The following is a 13,513-nucleotide window of genomic DNA, read 5'->3' as shown; positions in this document are numbered from 1 at the left end:
GGTTATTCTATTTAAGGCAATTGGTTCTCCATCAATTTAGTGATATAAACTCTGCTCACAGAATTAATTTTATATGCCTTTGAATAGACACAGGGTAACTCTGGAAGGATAGACAAGAAACTGGTGACAGTGGCTGCCTCTAGTGAGGGGAACTCAGAAGCTGGGGACAGGAATGGATTGGAAACTTAGTTTTATCAGTTTACCCTTTTGTATATTTTGAACCTACTCAAAAAATAAGTAAATCTTAGTTTAAAAATAAATTTAAAGGCCAGGTGCGGTGGCTCATGCCTGTAATCCCAGCACTTTGGGAGGCCGAGGCAGACGGATCACGAGGTCAGGAGATCAAGGCCATCCTGGCCAACATGGTGAAACCCCGTTTCTACTAAAAATACAAAAAATTAGCCAGGCATGGTGGCACGCGCCTGTAGTCCTAGCTACTTGGAAGGCTGAGGCAGGAGAATCGCTTGAACCCAGGAGGTGGAGGTTGCAGTGAGCCGAGATCACGCCACTGCACTCCAGCCTGGGTGACAGAGAGACTACATCTCAAAAAATAAATAAATAAATAAATAAATAAAAATATAAATAAATAAATAAATTTAAGCAAATAAAGACTTACAGGTAAGGTTTTGGGTAAGGGAATATTGTGAAGATGGTGGTCCAGGGCCTGGGCTGGCACACATGGGCCCTTCCCCTCAGCCCTGGCTTTCCCTGGCCGCCCCAGGCTCCCAGTATCAGGTGCAGGGGAGGAGAGGAAGTAAAGGGTGCCATACTTACGTCCTGACTGACCTGTAAAGACACCGTATGGTAGCTGGCAGGCACGCCTTCGTCCTCATCATCATCACTCTGCCCGCCCCGAGAGGCATGTTTGCTGGAGGTTCGAGGCCGGCGAAGCACTGATCCCTCTTTGGATTTCTTCTTGAAGCGGTTCCCTTTGCTGTCATATTTGTGACTCTTGCCACGTTTCTCCTGGGACTTGCATCCTGAGCAGAGCCAGACTCAGGTCACATTTCTGTGTCTATATAGGCATAGATACCCTGCCCTTTCTCCCCTCTCAGCCTCTCCCCTGTATAATTGCATGGCTACTCCCCAGCTGCCCCCTCATCAGCTGACCCACCGCCATTCAGACTGGCCTCCACAAAGATCCGGAGAGTCTTGACGCAGAGCTCAAAGTTGTCAGGTGTGATGTGGGCAGCATCACGCACGATGAAGGACAGCGATTCCACACACTTAAGCAGAGACTTAGTGTCGTGTGGCCCCAAATCCAGTCCCACTGTTAGGCTGTATTGATTGATCAGGGGTGAAGGGCCTGGGCGGCTGGGCCCTGGCTTGGAGTTATCAATGTCATCCTTCCCGACCTGTAAAGTACACAGAGGAGCTGGGGACACAGGCTTGGCCCCTGTGTGAATGTCCTTGCAGAGGACCAGGAATTCTTCCCACAGGTCAAGCAGGAGAGACTCAATTGCTGCCCATATTGTCACTCACCACTAACCAACCACTGTTGACCACATCGGCATCTGTCGCTGATCGGTGTATCTTGCCCGGCCTGCCATGGTCAGTGTAGACCTCTGAGTCGGAAGTGTACCCTCGATCCAGGCTCACATCATTCTGATGGTAGGATGGGAGCTCACTATCTGACTGGGCCCCTATGGTAGGCAGGGAGAAGGGCAGAGTCAGGGTGGGGATGGGGCACTGGGATGAGGGATAAATCAGGCTCTCAGAAAAAAGATGCTGAGGCCTGGCCTCCCCTCTCTCTGGCATAGTTTAATTTCTGTCACCAGAGGGCCAAAGGATGGCCGGAACAGTTTCTCTGTTGACCAAATAAGGTTGCAGGCTAATCTGGGTTCCTGATGGCATCTAGTGGCAGCTGTAGCACCACTCTAGGGAGTGGTGGCAAGGACAAATAAGCAATGCAGAAGGCTATGAAGCCAGGCTTTCCACTGTCCTGAGGACTGTTTTCCCAGTTTCTGGGATTTAGTGATGTATCGATTTAGTGATATAAAGTCTGCTCACAGAATTCTATTTTCCCAGAATTCTGGGAAAACAGTCCTCGGGACAGCTCAGAAACAGAAACTGGGAAACAGTTCTCAGGACAAATCAGTCCTCAGGACAGTAGGAAGCCTGGCTTCACAGACATCTGCATTGCTTATTTGCCCTCATGCTATTTAACTTATGGGTACTAGCCAGCGGGCACTGGAAGCTCTGGAAGTGATGGCAGAAGCCAGGGCTGTTTAATCTGCTGAACACAGTAACCTGTGTTTTGTTTTCCTGTCCCAACTCCTGGGGTGTAACTGTTTATCTGCCAGCCTGAGTCTCCCTGGGAAAGGGCTTACCGGCATCAGGTGCATCTGCCCTGGCTGTGGCCTGCAGAGCAGCTGGAGGCTTCACACCTGAGCCGATGCACTCCAGCAGCGTGAAGAGTGTGGCCCAGTCATCACCTGAGTGGATGTTGGCTGCGTTGGTCTTCAGGAGTTCATGGAGCCCATACGCAACCTGGTGGCTGACTCGGGATAGCACACTGGGCTTCATCAGTAGCAAAATGCGCAGGGAGAGCAGCACCTGGAGTGGGGTTAGGGCAGGAAGCGGGGAAGCGGGGAGCTGTGTGGGCACACAGCTTCCTGTCTAGTTTTCTTTCCCACCAGTCTCCTTAGGCCAGTGAAGACAGTTTGGCTAGGACCCAATTTAGGATACTACTCTGGTCTTTTTTTTTTTTTCAAATAGAAATATATTAATTATATTATTTGAGACAGGGTCTTGGTCTGTCTCCCAGGCTGGAGCACAGTAGCACAATCACAGCTCACTGCAACCTGAAACTCCTGGGCTCAAGTGATCCTCCTGCCTCAGTCTCTGGAGTAGCTGGGACTACAGGTGCATGTGACCACACCTGGCTAATTTTTTTTTTCTTTTTTGGAAAGATGGGGTCTTGCTATGTTGCCCAGGCTGGTCTTGAACTCCCAGGCTCAAGTGATCTTCCCGTCTCAGCCTCCTGAAGTGCTGGGATTATAGGCATGAGCCACTGCACCCAGCCTCAAATACAAATTTTTATTGAGAAAATTCTAGGTTCATATGCAGTTGTAAAGAAATAATACAAAAAGGTCCCTTATACACTTTGCCCAGTTTATCCCAATGGTAACATTATGCAAAACTATAGTATAATATCATAATCAAGATACTATCTGATCTTATTCAGATTTCCTGTTTTACTTGCATTTTTGTGTGTATTAATTTCTATACAATTTTATTACCTGTGTAGGTTTGGGTATCCACCACAAAACAACATACTGAACAGTTCCACCACAACAGTATCCCTCATGTTGCCTTTTTCTTTTTTTAGAGACAGGTTTTGCTCTGTCACCCAGGCTGGAGCGCAGTGGTATGATCATAGCTCACAGCAGCCTCAAACTCCCGGGCACAAGTGATCCTCCTGTCTCAGCCTCCAGAGTAGCTGGAACTACAGGCATGCACCACCATGCCCAGCTCATGTTGCCCTTTTATAACCACACCCACCTCTTCCTTCCTGCCCCCATCCCTAATCCTTAGCAATCTGTCTTCAAATTCTTTTTTTTTTTTTGAGATGGAGTCTTACTCTGTTGCCCAGGCTAGAGTGCAGGCAGGATCTCAGCTCACTGCAACCTCTGCTTCCCATGTTCAAGTGATTCTCCTGCCTCAGCCTCCCAAGTAGATGGGATTACAGGTGCGAGCCACCACGCCTGGCTAATTTTTGTATTTTTAGTAGAGATGGGGTTTCACCATGTTGGCCAGGCTGGTCTCGAACTCCTGACCTCAAGTGATTCACCAGCCTCAGTTTCCCAAAGTGCTGGGATTACAGGTGTGAGCCACTGCACCCAGCCTGTCTTCAAATTCTAAAGTTCTGTCATTTCAAAAATGTTATATAAGTGGAATTATATATTACACAACCTTTTTAGATTGGCTTTTCTTTCACTCAGCATAGTTCCCTGGAGATGTCTGTTGCTTTAAATTGCTGAATAGTATTCCATGGTGTGTATGTACCACAGTTTATTCACCTATTGAAAGTCATCTGGGCCGATTCCAGTTTTTGGCTATTACAACTAAGGCTTCTATAAACATTCATGTACAGGTTTTTATGAGAAAGTAAGCTTTCACTTTTCTGGGATAAATGTCCAAGGGTGCAACTGCTGGGTTGTATGGTAATTATATGTTTCATTTTATAAGAAACTGCCAGCAGAGTAGCTGTACCATTTTACATTCCCACCCAGCAATATATGAATGACCCAGTTTCTCCACATCCTTTCAGCATTTGGTATTGTCACTACTTTTTATTTCAGCCATTCTGCAAAGTGGGTAGTGATGTCTCATTGTGGTTTTATTTTTTGGAGTCTTGCTCTGTCACCCAGGCTGGAGTGCAGTGGCACGATCTCAGCTCACTGCAACCTCCTGGGTTCAAGCGATCCTCCCACCTCAATCTCCTCAGTAGGTGAGACTACAGGTGTGTGTGACCACGCCCAGCTAATTTTTGTATTTATTGGTAGAGACATGGTTTCACCATGTTGGCCAGGCTGGGCTCAAACTCCTGACCTCAGGTGATCCACCCACCTCAGCCTCCCAAAGTGCTGGGCTTACAGGTGTGAGCCTCATTGTGGTTTTAGTTTGCAGTACTCTGATGGTTAATGATGCTATCTTCATTTCATGTGCCTATCTGCCATCTGTATGTGTTCTTTGGTGAAACATCTGTTCCTATGTTTTGTCTATTTTCTATTAATAATTGGATTGTTTTATCACTGTTGTGTTTTGAGAGTTTTTATATTACAGATACCTTTTTTCAAATATGTGATTTGCAAATATTTCCTCCTCGTCTACAGCTTGTCTTTTCATCCTCTTCACATAGGCTCTCATAGAACAAAACTTTTAAAAATATTAATGTAGCCCAACTTATCAATTTTTCCTTTTCTAGATTGTGCTTTTAATGTCAAGTCTAAAAATTATTACTTTTTTTGAAAGAAAGTCTCCCCCGGATCTATTCCATCCAGACAGTGTTGAGGCAAGAGACAGATCCACAGGACTGCCAAACATGCTAAAAATTCTTTGCTTAGCTCTAGATCCTGAAGATTTTCTCCTGTTTCTAAAGTTTTTATAGCTTTACATTTAAATCTATGATCCATTTGAGTTAATTTTCCTGTAAGGTATGAGGTTTAGGTCAAGGTTCATTTGGTTTTTCCTCCTACGGATTTTAATCACTCCACCACTTATTGAAAAGGCTATTCCACCTCCACTGAATTGTTCTTACATCTTGGTCAAAAAATCCACTGAACATATTTGTGTTGAGCTTATTTCTGGTCTCTCTATTCTTTTCCATTGATCTACGTGTCTGTCCCTCCATTGACACCACATAATCTTGACTACTATAGCTATACAGTAAGTCTTTTTTTTGAGACAGAGTTTCGCTCATTGTCCAGGCTGGAGTGCAATGGTGTGATCTTGGCTTACTACAACCTCTGCCTCCCAGGTTCAAGTGATTCTCCTGCCTCAGCCTCCTGAGTAGCTGGGATTACAGGCATGCCCCACCATGCCTGGCTAATTCTGTATTTTTAGTAGAGACGAGGTTTCTCCATGTTGGTCAGGCTGGTCTCGAACTCCCAACCTCAGGTGATTGCCTGCCTTGGCCTCACAAAGTGTTGGGATTACAGACGTGAGCCACTGTGTCCAGCCGAGAGTAAGTCTTTTTTTTTTTTTTGAGATGGAGTCTCGCTGTGTTGCCCAGGCTGGAGTGCAGTGGCGCAATCTTGGCTCACTGCAACCTCCGCGTCCCAGGTTCAAGCGATTCTCCTGCCTCAGCCTCCCGAGTAGCAATCAGGCGCTCACCATCACGCCCAGCTAATTTTTCTATTTTTAGTAGAGACGGGGTTTCACCATGTTGGTCAGGCTGGTCTTGATCTCCTGACCTCGTGATCCACCCGCCTCAGCCTCCCAAAGTGGACAGTAAGTCTTAATACCAGAGTGATTCTTTTTTTTTTTTTTGAGACAGATTCTCACTCTGTCACCCAGCTGGAGTGCAGTGGCGCGATCTCAGCTCACTGCAACCTCCGCCTTGAGTTCAAGCGATTCTCCTGCCTCAGCCTCCCAAGTAGCTAGGATTACAGGTGTGTGCCACCACACCCTGCTAATTTTTGTGTTTTTAGTAGAGATGGGGTTTCACCATGTTGGCCAGGCTGGTCTCGAACTCTTGACCTCAAGTGATCTGCCCGCTGTGGCCTCCCGCAGTGCTGAGATTACAGGCATGAACCACAGCAACCGGCCCAGAGAGAGTGATTCTTTCCACTTTATTCTTTCTAGCTATTCTAGAGCTTGTGCCTTTCCATCTAAATTTTAGAATAAGCTTACCTATGTCTACAAGAACCTTTCTGGGATTTTTATAGGAGTTATGTTGAATTTACAGATCAATTTGGGGAGAAGTGACAAAGTTACTATGTTGAGCCTTCCAATCCATGAACATAGTATGCCTCTTCATTTATTTACATCTTCTTCAATTTATTTTGTAGTTTTGTAGTTTTCATCATACAAATCTTATACATGTTTTGTCAGCTATATATTCAGTATTTCACTTTATTTGGAACACTTGTAAATGGTATTGTATTTTAAATTTCAGTTTCCATATTGTTCATTGTTAGCATGTAGAGATATAATTACTTTTTGTGTATTGATCTCACATCCTGTGACCTTGTTGAATCCACTTATTAGTTCTATGCTTGTTGTTTTTTGTAGTTAAGCAAAGAGATCTCAAGAGGGTCATAAGCATGACAGGAAACCAGGTATAGGGCTGAGACTATTATAAGGCAGTAGCAGGCCAGTCCTACAAAGCAGATTCATAGGAGGCTGAGGTGCCAAACACAAGCTCCATGCCTGAGGCCATTCCAGGCTCACTCCCAGTACCACCCGCTAGACTGCACCAGCCCTGTGGTTGGTCACTGGACTCATGCTATGGGGCACTAAATGTACTCTCTGTCTCAGGCCATATTCATAATTGACAACTGTGGCCTTAATCCCTTGCATACCTGCCCACTCTCCAAGATGCATTCTGCTTACCTGACCACTGATCTCTTCTCTCCGGAGAAGCCGAATGGCCAGGCGTAGCAACCCCACCACTGCCCGCTCCACAAGGAAGCAGAAATCTTGTGCCTGAACACAGAGGTGGTATAGATGGTCTCGAACAGTCTGCCACACACAGCCCACACGATCCCTGTGTAGACATAAAGGAATGAAGATAGTCTCAGCCAGAGGGGCCACTGGGCAACAGGTCCCCTAGGCCTTTCAGGACTCATTGGTATTATACCCTAAGTAGACAGGTATGATGAGTAAGCTTCTCCCCTGCTGCCTACAGTTCCCCAGAGCCCACTCAGCAAGATGGCTTCCATCCCTTTGGCACAAGCCCAGCATGGGGTCTGCCTAAAGACTACGCTCATCTTACCTGTTCTCCAACACAATCCTTAGCAGCATCTCTAGGCAGAAAGCAGCATCTTCCTCATCATATGTCTCTTCATCTGGTGTCACTGAGACCAGAGCCTAAAGGGGAATAGCAGCAGGAAAGTAGGCATGGAAAAGAAGCCAACCACTGGCCCTGCCCTGACAGAAATAATACTGTCCCTGTCACCCCTCCCAGATTCAGCCAGTTGTTCCATGTTTCCTTTCTTCATCCTTTACCTTCATGAGCTCCTGTAGTGACTCCAGCTGGAGGAACTTGCTTTCTGTGATCATTTTTTCTGGGTCACATTGCTAGAGAGGGCAAAAGAGAGAGGGGGTCTTTGACAAAGGCTGAAGAGAACAGAATGTCCCCAAGAGCCAGGGGGAGAGGGCAGAGTCAGCCCTGGTTACAAATCCTGGATGATTTATTCTTCAGTTCACCAGGTAGCATCTAATAGGAAGGTGTTTAGGCTTTCTCACCAGGGGTGGATGGGCAGTTACCTTTATACACTCTAAGGCCACTCTCTTGGCCTCTTGGTTTTCAGTGGATGGGCCCCGAACACTAGACTGCTCAGGACCACTCAGTGTTAGCCAGCTCACAAAGCTCAGCACTGTTGACTCTCCTCTGTAGAAAAAGGGCACATGGCCTGGTGAGCCCCAAAGTTCTGACTCTCCCTCCCCAAGCCCCTGAGCCTCTGGTCTGCTCTTACCGGTTTGATGGTGTCTCTTCCCGCTGTAGAGAGATCTTGCCATTGGGATCCACGAAATCTTCTACCTGGAAAAGTAAGTCAAAATAATTTCTTTCCATGTGTCCTTTGCATTTGTGCCCCTGCCTCCACCCACCAAAGTTCTCTGGATTTCCTCCTCTAGTCTTCTGCCCCTATGCTATTGTGCCAATTGGTGACTGGCAATGGCATCTACCAGCCTTCTTTTACAGCTATCCCCCAAGATCTGTGGTCTTACATTTGAGGCATTCCTGGTGAGCTGCGGCAGGCATCAGGCCCAACATTACTCTCAACCACTTACTTCTATGTACAGATAGCATACAATGTTGCAGCTCTTGCCTTGTTATCGCTCACTAGTCTCCTACTAAGAATTACCTCTATCATAGCCTTGGGCAGTAGTTGGGCTCGGAAGAGCTGCAGCATGGCCTCCATGATATTCTTCCAGCCCTCCCGCAGGATGTCACCATGACGATGGGCCAAATGGAATACTGTCTTGGCTGCAATATGGGCTTTAGGGTTGCTTCCAAATACACTGGGCAGGTTCTCAATAGACTGGAAAAGAGGATGAGAACAGACTTAAGGCCGAGCTAATGTCTGGAAAGGAAAATCTCTTAGGTCTCTGCCTATGATGGTTCCCTCAGGTCCTTTTGTTGGCTCTGCTTCAATCCCCCATAATACTGGTGGGAGTGGGTTAACCTAGTTAAGGCCTTCCCCACTCCTGTATCTCCTTTCCCATCCCCATTACATGAAGTAACACTAGTTTTATCCCAGAGTGTACAAGACAGAAATGGCCTAAGCTCTGGTATATTCAAGTGGGGGCAGTGAGGGAAGATGCTGAGGGCAACCAGGTCTGTTGATAAGGGTAGATCCATGGCTAAAAGAGAGGTCCTCCTTTGGAGCTCCAAGTACACAGTTCCTGCACCTGCTCACCTCACTGCTGAGAGCTGTGAATTTGCATAGAGAGATGATGAGATTGTCAAACACATCGCTGAGGCCATAGTGGGCGGAGATCATGGCGCACTTCCTGTAATGTTACCCCCCATCCCAGAAACAGAGTCACTGGAAGGCCAAGCAGCCCTTCGAAGTCCCTGAGCTTGCATGGGGCTCTTCCCCAGTCAGTCCCAGGAAGAAACCTTTTAATTTTGTTTCTGTTTAAGACTGAGCCTACCCAAGCTTCAGCCTCCCTCCAAAAACTCAGGGGGAACCCCATTCTAATGAAGTAACAGTAGGAGTCAGAGAGGCATGGAGAAAACCATGTTAGCTCACAGAGGTAGGGGGAGGTGAAGACCAAGGCCAAAGCTGGGCTACCTGAAGCCTGAGATGGCTTTCTGGATGATTGTCTCCTCAAGGCTTTTGTCAAAGACATAAGAGAGAGCAGCAATAGTGGGGCCCCAGGTCATGGTGAAGAGGTCAAGATCATAGCTGGCAGTAGGCACACGCAGGAATATGCCCTCAGGGGTGGCACCTCGATGAAGCAGCACATTCCACACATAGTTCTCCCGAACCAAGCCTGTCTGCTCCTCAGGCATTACAATTTCCTCATTCCTGTCAGGAGGTAAGGGAAGGAGCAGTTGCACTGCTTTGAACCTGACTAGTTCCAAACCAAGACTAGGAGTTCATCCATACTAGCACTCTCCACTGATGAGAGGTCATCAGAACTGCAGCTCAGTGGTCTGCTTTCCACCCACCAGTGGGAGCAGACAGAAAGAAAGGAAGTGTCCCATAATCTCAAAGCCCTATCTGTAAGTGAGGCCTTTAGTTCTATAGTAAGATCACACATTCTTACTAGGTGTGATAAAATGAACAATTCTACCTTTTCTGATTTACAGTAAAAAACTAAGTGGCCCATTTCTGACCTGTAACCTAGGCCTCACACTCCAGTGCCCATCTTGGGTTCTCTACCAGCCAGCATCTTGTAATCTATACAGGAAAATGTACCTGTTTTAAGTTCAGAAAATGGGGCCATGATATCCTACTTAAGAGCAGCACTTTGGACCCTGGCTTAGAGTACTAGAGTCCCAATATCATTTGGGCTTCTTTAAGGAAGAAACAGTTGGCAGAGAGGGGGCTGCCCAACTAAGTCCTGAGGCTAAATCCAGGGCATGTGAGTCACTGCAGTCTGACATGACTCTAAAAACTGGGAAAGGAAGCAATGTGCTTCTTCTTAACAGAGATACTGCACTATTCTCTATGTATACTCACTTGATGGCATGGTACATGTCCTCCAGGATGTCTTGCTCAAAGTCCTTGCCTCCATTCACACCTTTCAGATTTTTGCGAAACTCCTAGAGACAGGCCAGTAAGTTTTTTCCCCTTGTGTCAACACTGAAGCCCCACCCAAGGAACTCCTGGGTTTTCAGTAAATAGGACTTAGGAAAAAGTAAGCGAAAAAACCCACTTCCCCACCCCAGTCCCTTTTCTAGGTTGGCCAGCCCTTCCTGATTCCCTTGGACAGAACCCCATCCATCATGCCCACTGGAAATCCTATGTCCTTCCTGCTACCTCCCAAGCTGTGCTGGGTCTTCTTTGCCTTGACTGGGACCCAAGCTTACCTCCAGGGTCATGGGTGCATTCTGTTTACGAACATTGTGGTTGTGCTGGTCAGTATTAAGCATGATGACAGCATAGGCCAGGGAAAAGCAGGCATCGCTATTGGCAAATGGGGAGCCATTACAATTCTGAAAAAGCAAAGATCCCGCCTGTGTCAATGCCCTTCTCTGGCCAATTAAACCCTCACTACCAACCCACTGGTCAGTGCTAGTACAGAGGAGAGGTACCATCCAGAAAGCAGCCAGTCTCTTGCCAACTCCTTAACAGAAGCTGATCTCTTTGTGGAAAGGTCACTAATTTTGCTCTCTGACTTTTTAAGAGACAGCAGGCTGGGTGCGGTGGTTCACGCCTGTAATCCCAGCACTCAGGGAGGCCGAGGTGGGCGGATCAGCCGAGATCAGGAGTTCGAGACCAGCCTGACCAACATGGCAAAACCCATCTCTACTAAAAATACAAAAATTAGCCAGGCTTGGTGGCAGGTGCCTGAAATCCCAGCTACTCAGGAGGCTAAGGCAGGAGAATTGCTTGAACCCGGGGGGTGGAGGTTGCAGTGTGCTGAGACTGCGCTACTGCACTCCAGCCTGGGTGACAGAGCGAGACTCTGTCTCAAAAAAAAAAAAAAAAAGAGACAGCAGCTGGATTCTTCAGCCCTCAGTCAAACTGACCTTGGATCCTGGGCTCAGCCCCTGACACTCAAACTCACCATCCAACGCTCTGTGAATGCCTCCAGCAACCTCTGGATGACTGGTGCTTCCCCAGGCAAACGGAAGGCTTCCAGGTAGAGGCGGAGGGCTTCGTCCAGTCGCAGACCCTGAAAACTGAAGGTGCTATAGGGAAAGAAAGGAAGAAGAGGCTGAAAATGTGTAAGCTGCACATGTCAGGCTCTTTTAGTCACTGTCCTCCTAACCTACTCTTACTGGAAGAGAGGAGGCTGAGGTCTCTAGCAAAGGGGCAGTATCTCCTGTTCATCCCTAACACAACCCCTAGCCTTAATACTTTTCACATCCACGGACTCTTGCCTAGAACCCTCACCCCCTGGAACCCTGCTCTACCCCTTTGCAATGGACTCCATGCAGAATGGAGGGGGCTCCCCAAACTATCTCGTTGGAGTCCCTTTCAGGTCCAATAGATATAAATGATGGGTAGAGGAAGAACATTGGCTAGGGTCTCCAGAAGAAATTTATAGAGACTGCTTTGAGGTAGGGATGTTCTGTCCCTTTAAACTGATCACTAACCATGTCCCACCTTTCTTTTTTTTTTTTTGAGCCAAGGTCTCACTCACTCTATCACCCGGACTGGAGTGCAGTGGCATGATCACAGCTCACTGCAGCCTCGAACTCCCAGACTCAAGTGATCTTCCTGCCTCAGCCTCCTGAACAGCTGGGACTACAGGCACATGCCACCATGCCCAGCTAATTTTTGTATTTTTTGTAGAGACAGGGTTTCACCATGTTGCCCAGGCTGGTCTTGAACTCCTGAGCTCGAGTGATCTGCCTGCCTCAGCCTCCCAAAGTGTCAGGATTACAGGCATGAGCCACCATACCTGGCTATATCCCACATTTCTTACAGCTTCCTCACCTCACAAAGCTCTCCAACAGGTCAATGTTTTTGCGGTCACTCACAAACTCTCCAATCATCTTCTTGTCCAGCCGAGGGTTCTCTCGGAGCCACTGAGCAACCTCTGTGTTGTCCATTGGGATGGTGAGGAGGCCTTTCTCTTGCAGAAACTGAATCCCCTTCTTTGGTTTCTGATTGAACTGCTCTGTGCCAGTGATTAGCAGCTGCATGAGAAAAACTAGAGGTATAGAAGCTACTTTGCCTCTAAATTAGACAAGGCCAGCCTGGAGTCCACCATAGCCCACCCACAGTTGGTCAGCTAAAAAGCTCCTAGGATGTGGTTCTTAGTGATTACAGAACTAAGGCTAGATCATAATGGCCTTAGCTTCCCCCACCTTCATGTCTAATTGAATTGGCTTACGAGCTCTTTTTTACTCCTTTCCTGAGTGCTCAAGATACATAAAACAGTTCCTCTTCTCTAACTTAGGATCGGGGGAAAAGTAGAAGAAAGAAACTAGATAATTCTTCTCTCCAGTTTTATATCCATCCCTGACATTTGTTGATAGCCAGCCTCTTGTTTTTAGCCTAGCTTAGCTTCTTTGGTTGCCTAGCTTAATGCCCTGGGTTTGAAAGACAAAGTGGACTAACTGTGGAGGCAACTCATATTTCTGTATGTCCAGTCACGGCCATGTACTCAAGGGCACACATGAACCAAAGTCATTTAAGCTGGCAATAAGAGAAAGAAAGGGTTAGGTTTTTTTTTTCTTTTTCCGAGATGGAGTTTCACTCTGTTGCCCAGGCTGGAGTGCAGTGGCGTGATCTCAGCTCACTGCAACCTCTGCCTCCCAGGTTCAACTGATTCTCCTGCCTCAGTCTCCCGAGTAGCTGGGATTACAGGCATGCACCACCATGCCCAGCTAATTTTTGTATTTTTAGTAGAGACGGGGTTTCATCGTGTTAGCCAGGCTGGTCTCAAACTCCTGACCTCAGGTGATCTGCCCACCTCGATCTCCCAAAGTGCTGGGATTACAGGCGTGAGCCACTGCGCCCGGCCAGAAAGGGTTAGGTTTTCTTTGTGTTAAGAAACCCAAAGTACAGGCCAGGCATGGTGGCTCACGACTGTAATCCCAGCACTTTGGGAGGCCAAGGTGGGTGGATCACGAGGTCAGGAGATCGAGACCATCCTGGCTAACACGGTGAAACCCCGTCTCTAGTAAAAATACAAAAAATTAGCCAGGCATGGTGGC

General features: G+C 47.3%; 1 protein-coding gene across 5 annotated transcripts in view; it reads right to left on the bottom strand.

Annotated features, from left to right (window-relative positions):
- Positions 1-13,513, bottom strand: part of GBF1 (golgi brefeldin A resistant guanine nucleotide exchange factor 1) — a 137,518-nt gene that overhangs the window by 4,971 nt on the left and 119,034 nt on the right. For 3 of the 5 annotated variants that reach the window (XM_055093319.2, XM_008950838.4, XM_008950839.5), the window contains 16 exons: positions 12,288-12,490; positions 11,413-11,536; positions 10,712-10,837; positions 10,362-10,444; positions 9,468-9,704; positions 9,090-9,183; positions 8,535-8,711; positions 8,145-8,209; positions 7,936-8,059; positions 7,675-7,746; positions 7,442-7,536; positions 7,060-7,213; positions 2,331-2,556; positions 1,483-1,643; positions 1,115-1,355; positions 775-980 (listed from right to left, as the gene is read on the bottom strand). In XM_055093319.2, the coding sequence (XP_054949294.1) occupies positions 775-980; positions 1,115-1,355; positions 1,483-1,643; positions 2,331-2,556; positions 7,060-7,213; positions 7,442-7,536; positions 7,675-7,746; positions 7,936-8,059; positions 8,145-8,209; positions 8,535-8,711; positions 9,090-9,183; positions 9,468-9,704; positions 10,362-10,444; positions 10,712-10,837; positions 11,413-11,536; positions 12,288-12,490 (2,388 nt within the window). The remainder of the gene's footprint in view (positions 1-774; positions 981-1,114; positions 1,356-1,482; positions 1,644-2,330; positions 2,557-7,059; positions 7,214-7,441; positions 7,537-7,674; positions 7,747-7,935; positions 8,060-8,144; positions 8,210-8,534; positions 8,712-9,089; positions 9,184-9,467; positions 9,705-10,361; positions 10,445-10,711; positions 10,838-11,412; positions 11,537-12,287; positions 12,491-13,513) is intronic. The other 2 variants (XM_003825513.6, XM_008950840.5) reach the window with 1 other exon arrangement.

This window comes from Pan paniscus, chromosome 8 (genome assembly GCF_029289425.2).
Source record: "Pan paniscus chromosome 8, NHGRI_mPanPan1-v2.0_pri, whole genome shotgun sequence".
NCBI lineage: Eukaryota > Metazoa > Chordata > Mammalia > Primates > Hominidae > Pan > Pan paniscus.
The sequence above is the reverse complement of the archived record's forward strand: the minus strand, read 5'-3'. Positions and strand labels throughout refer to the sequence as shown.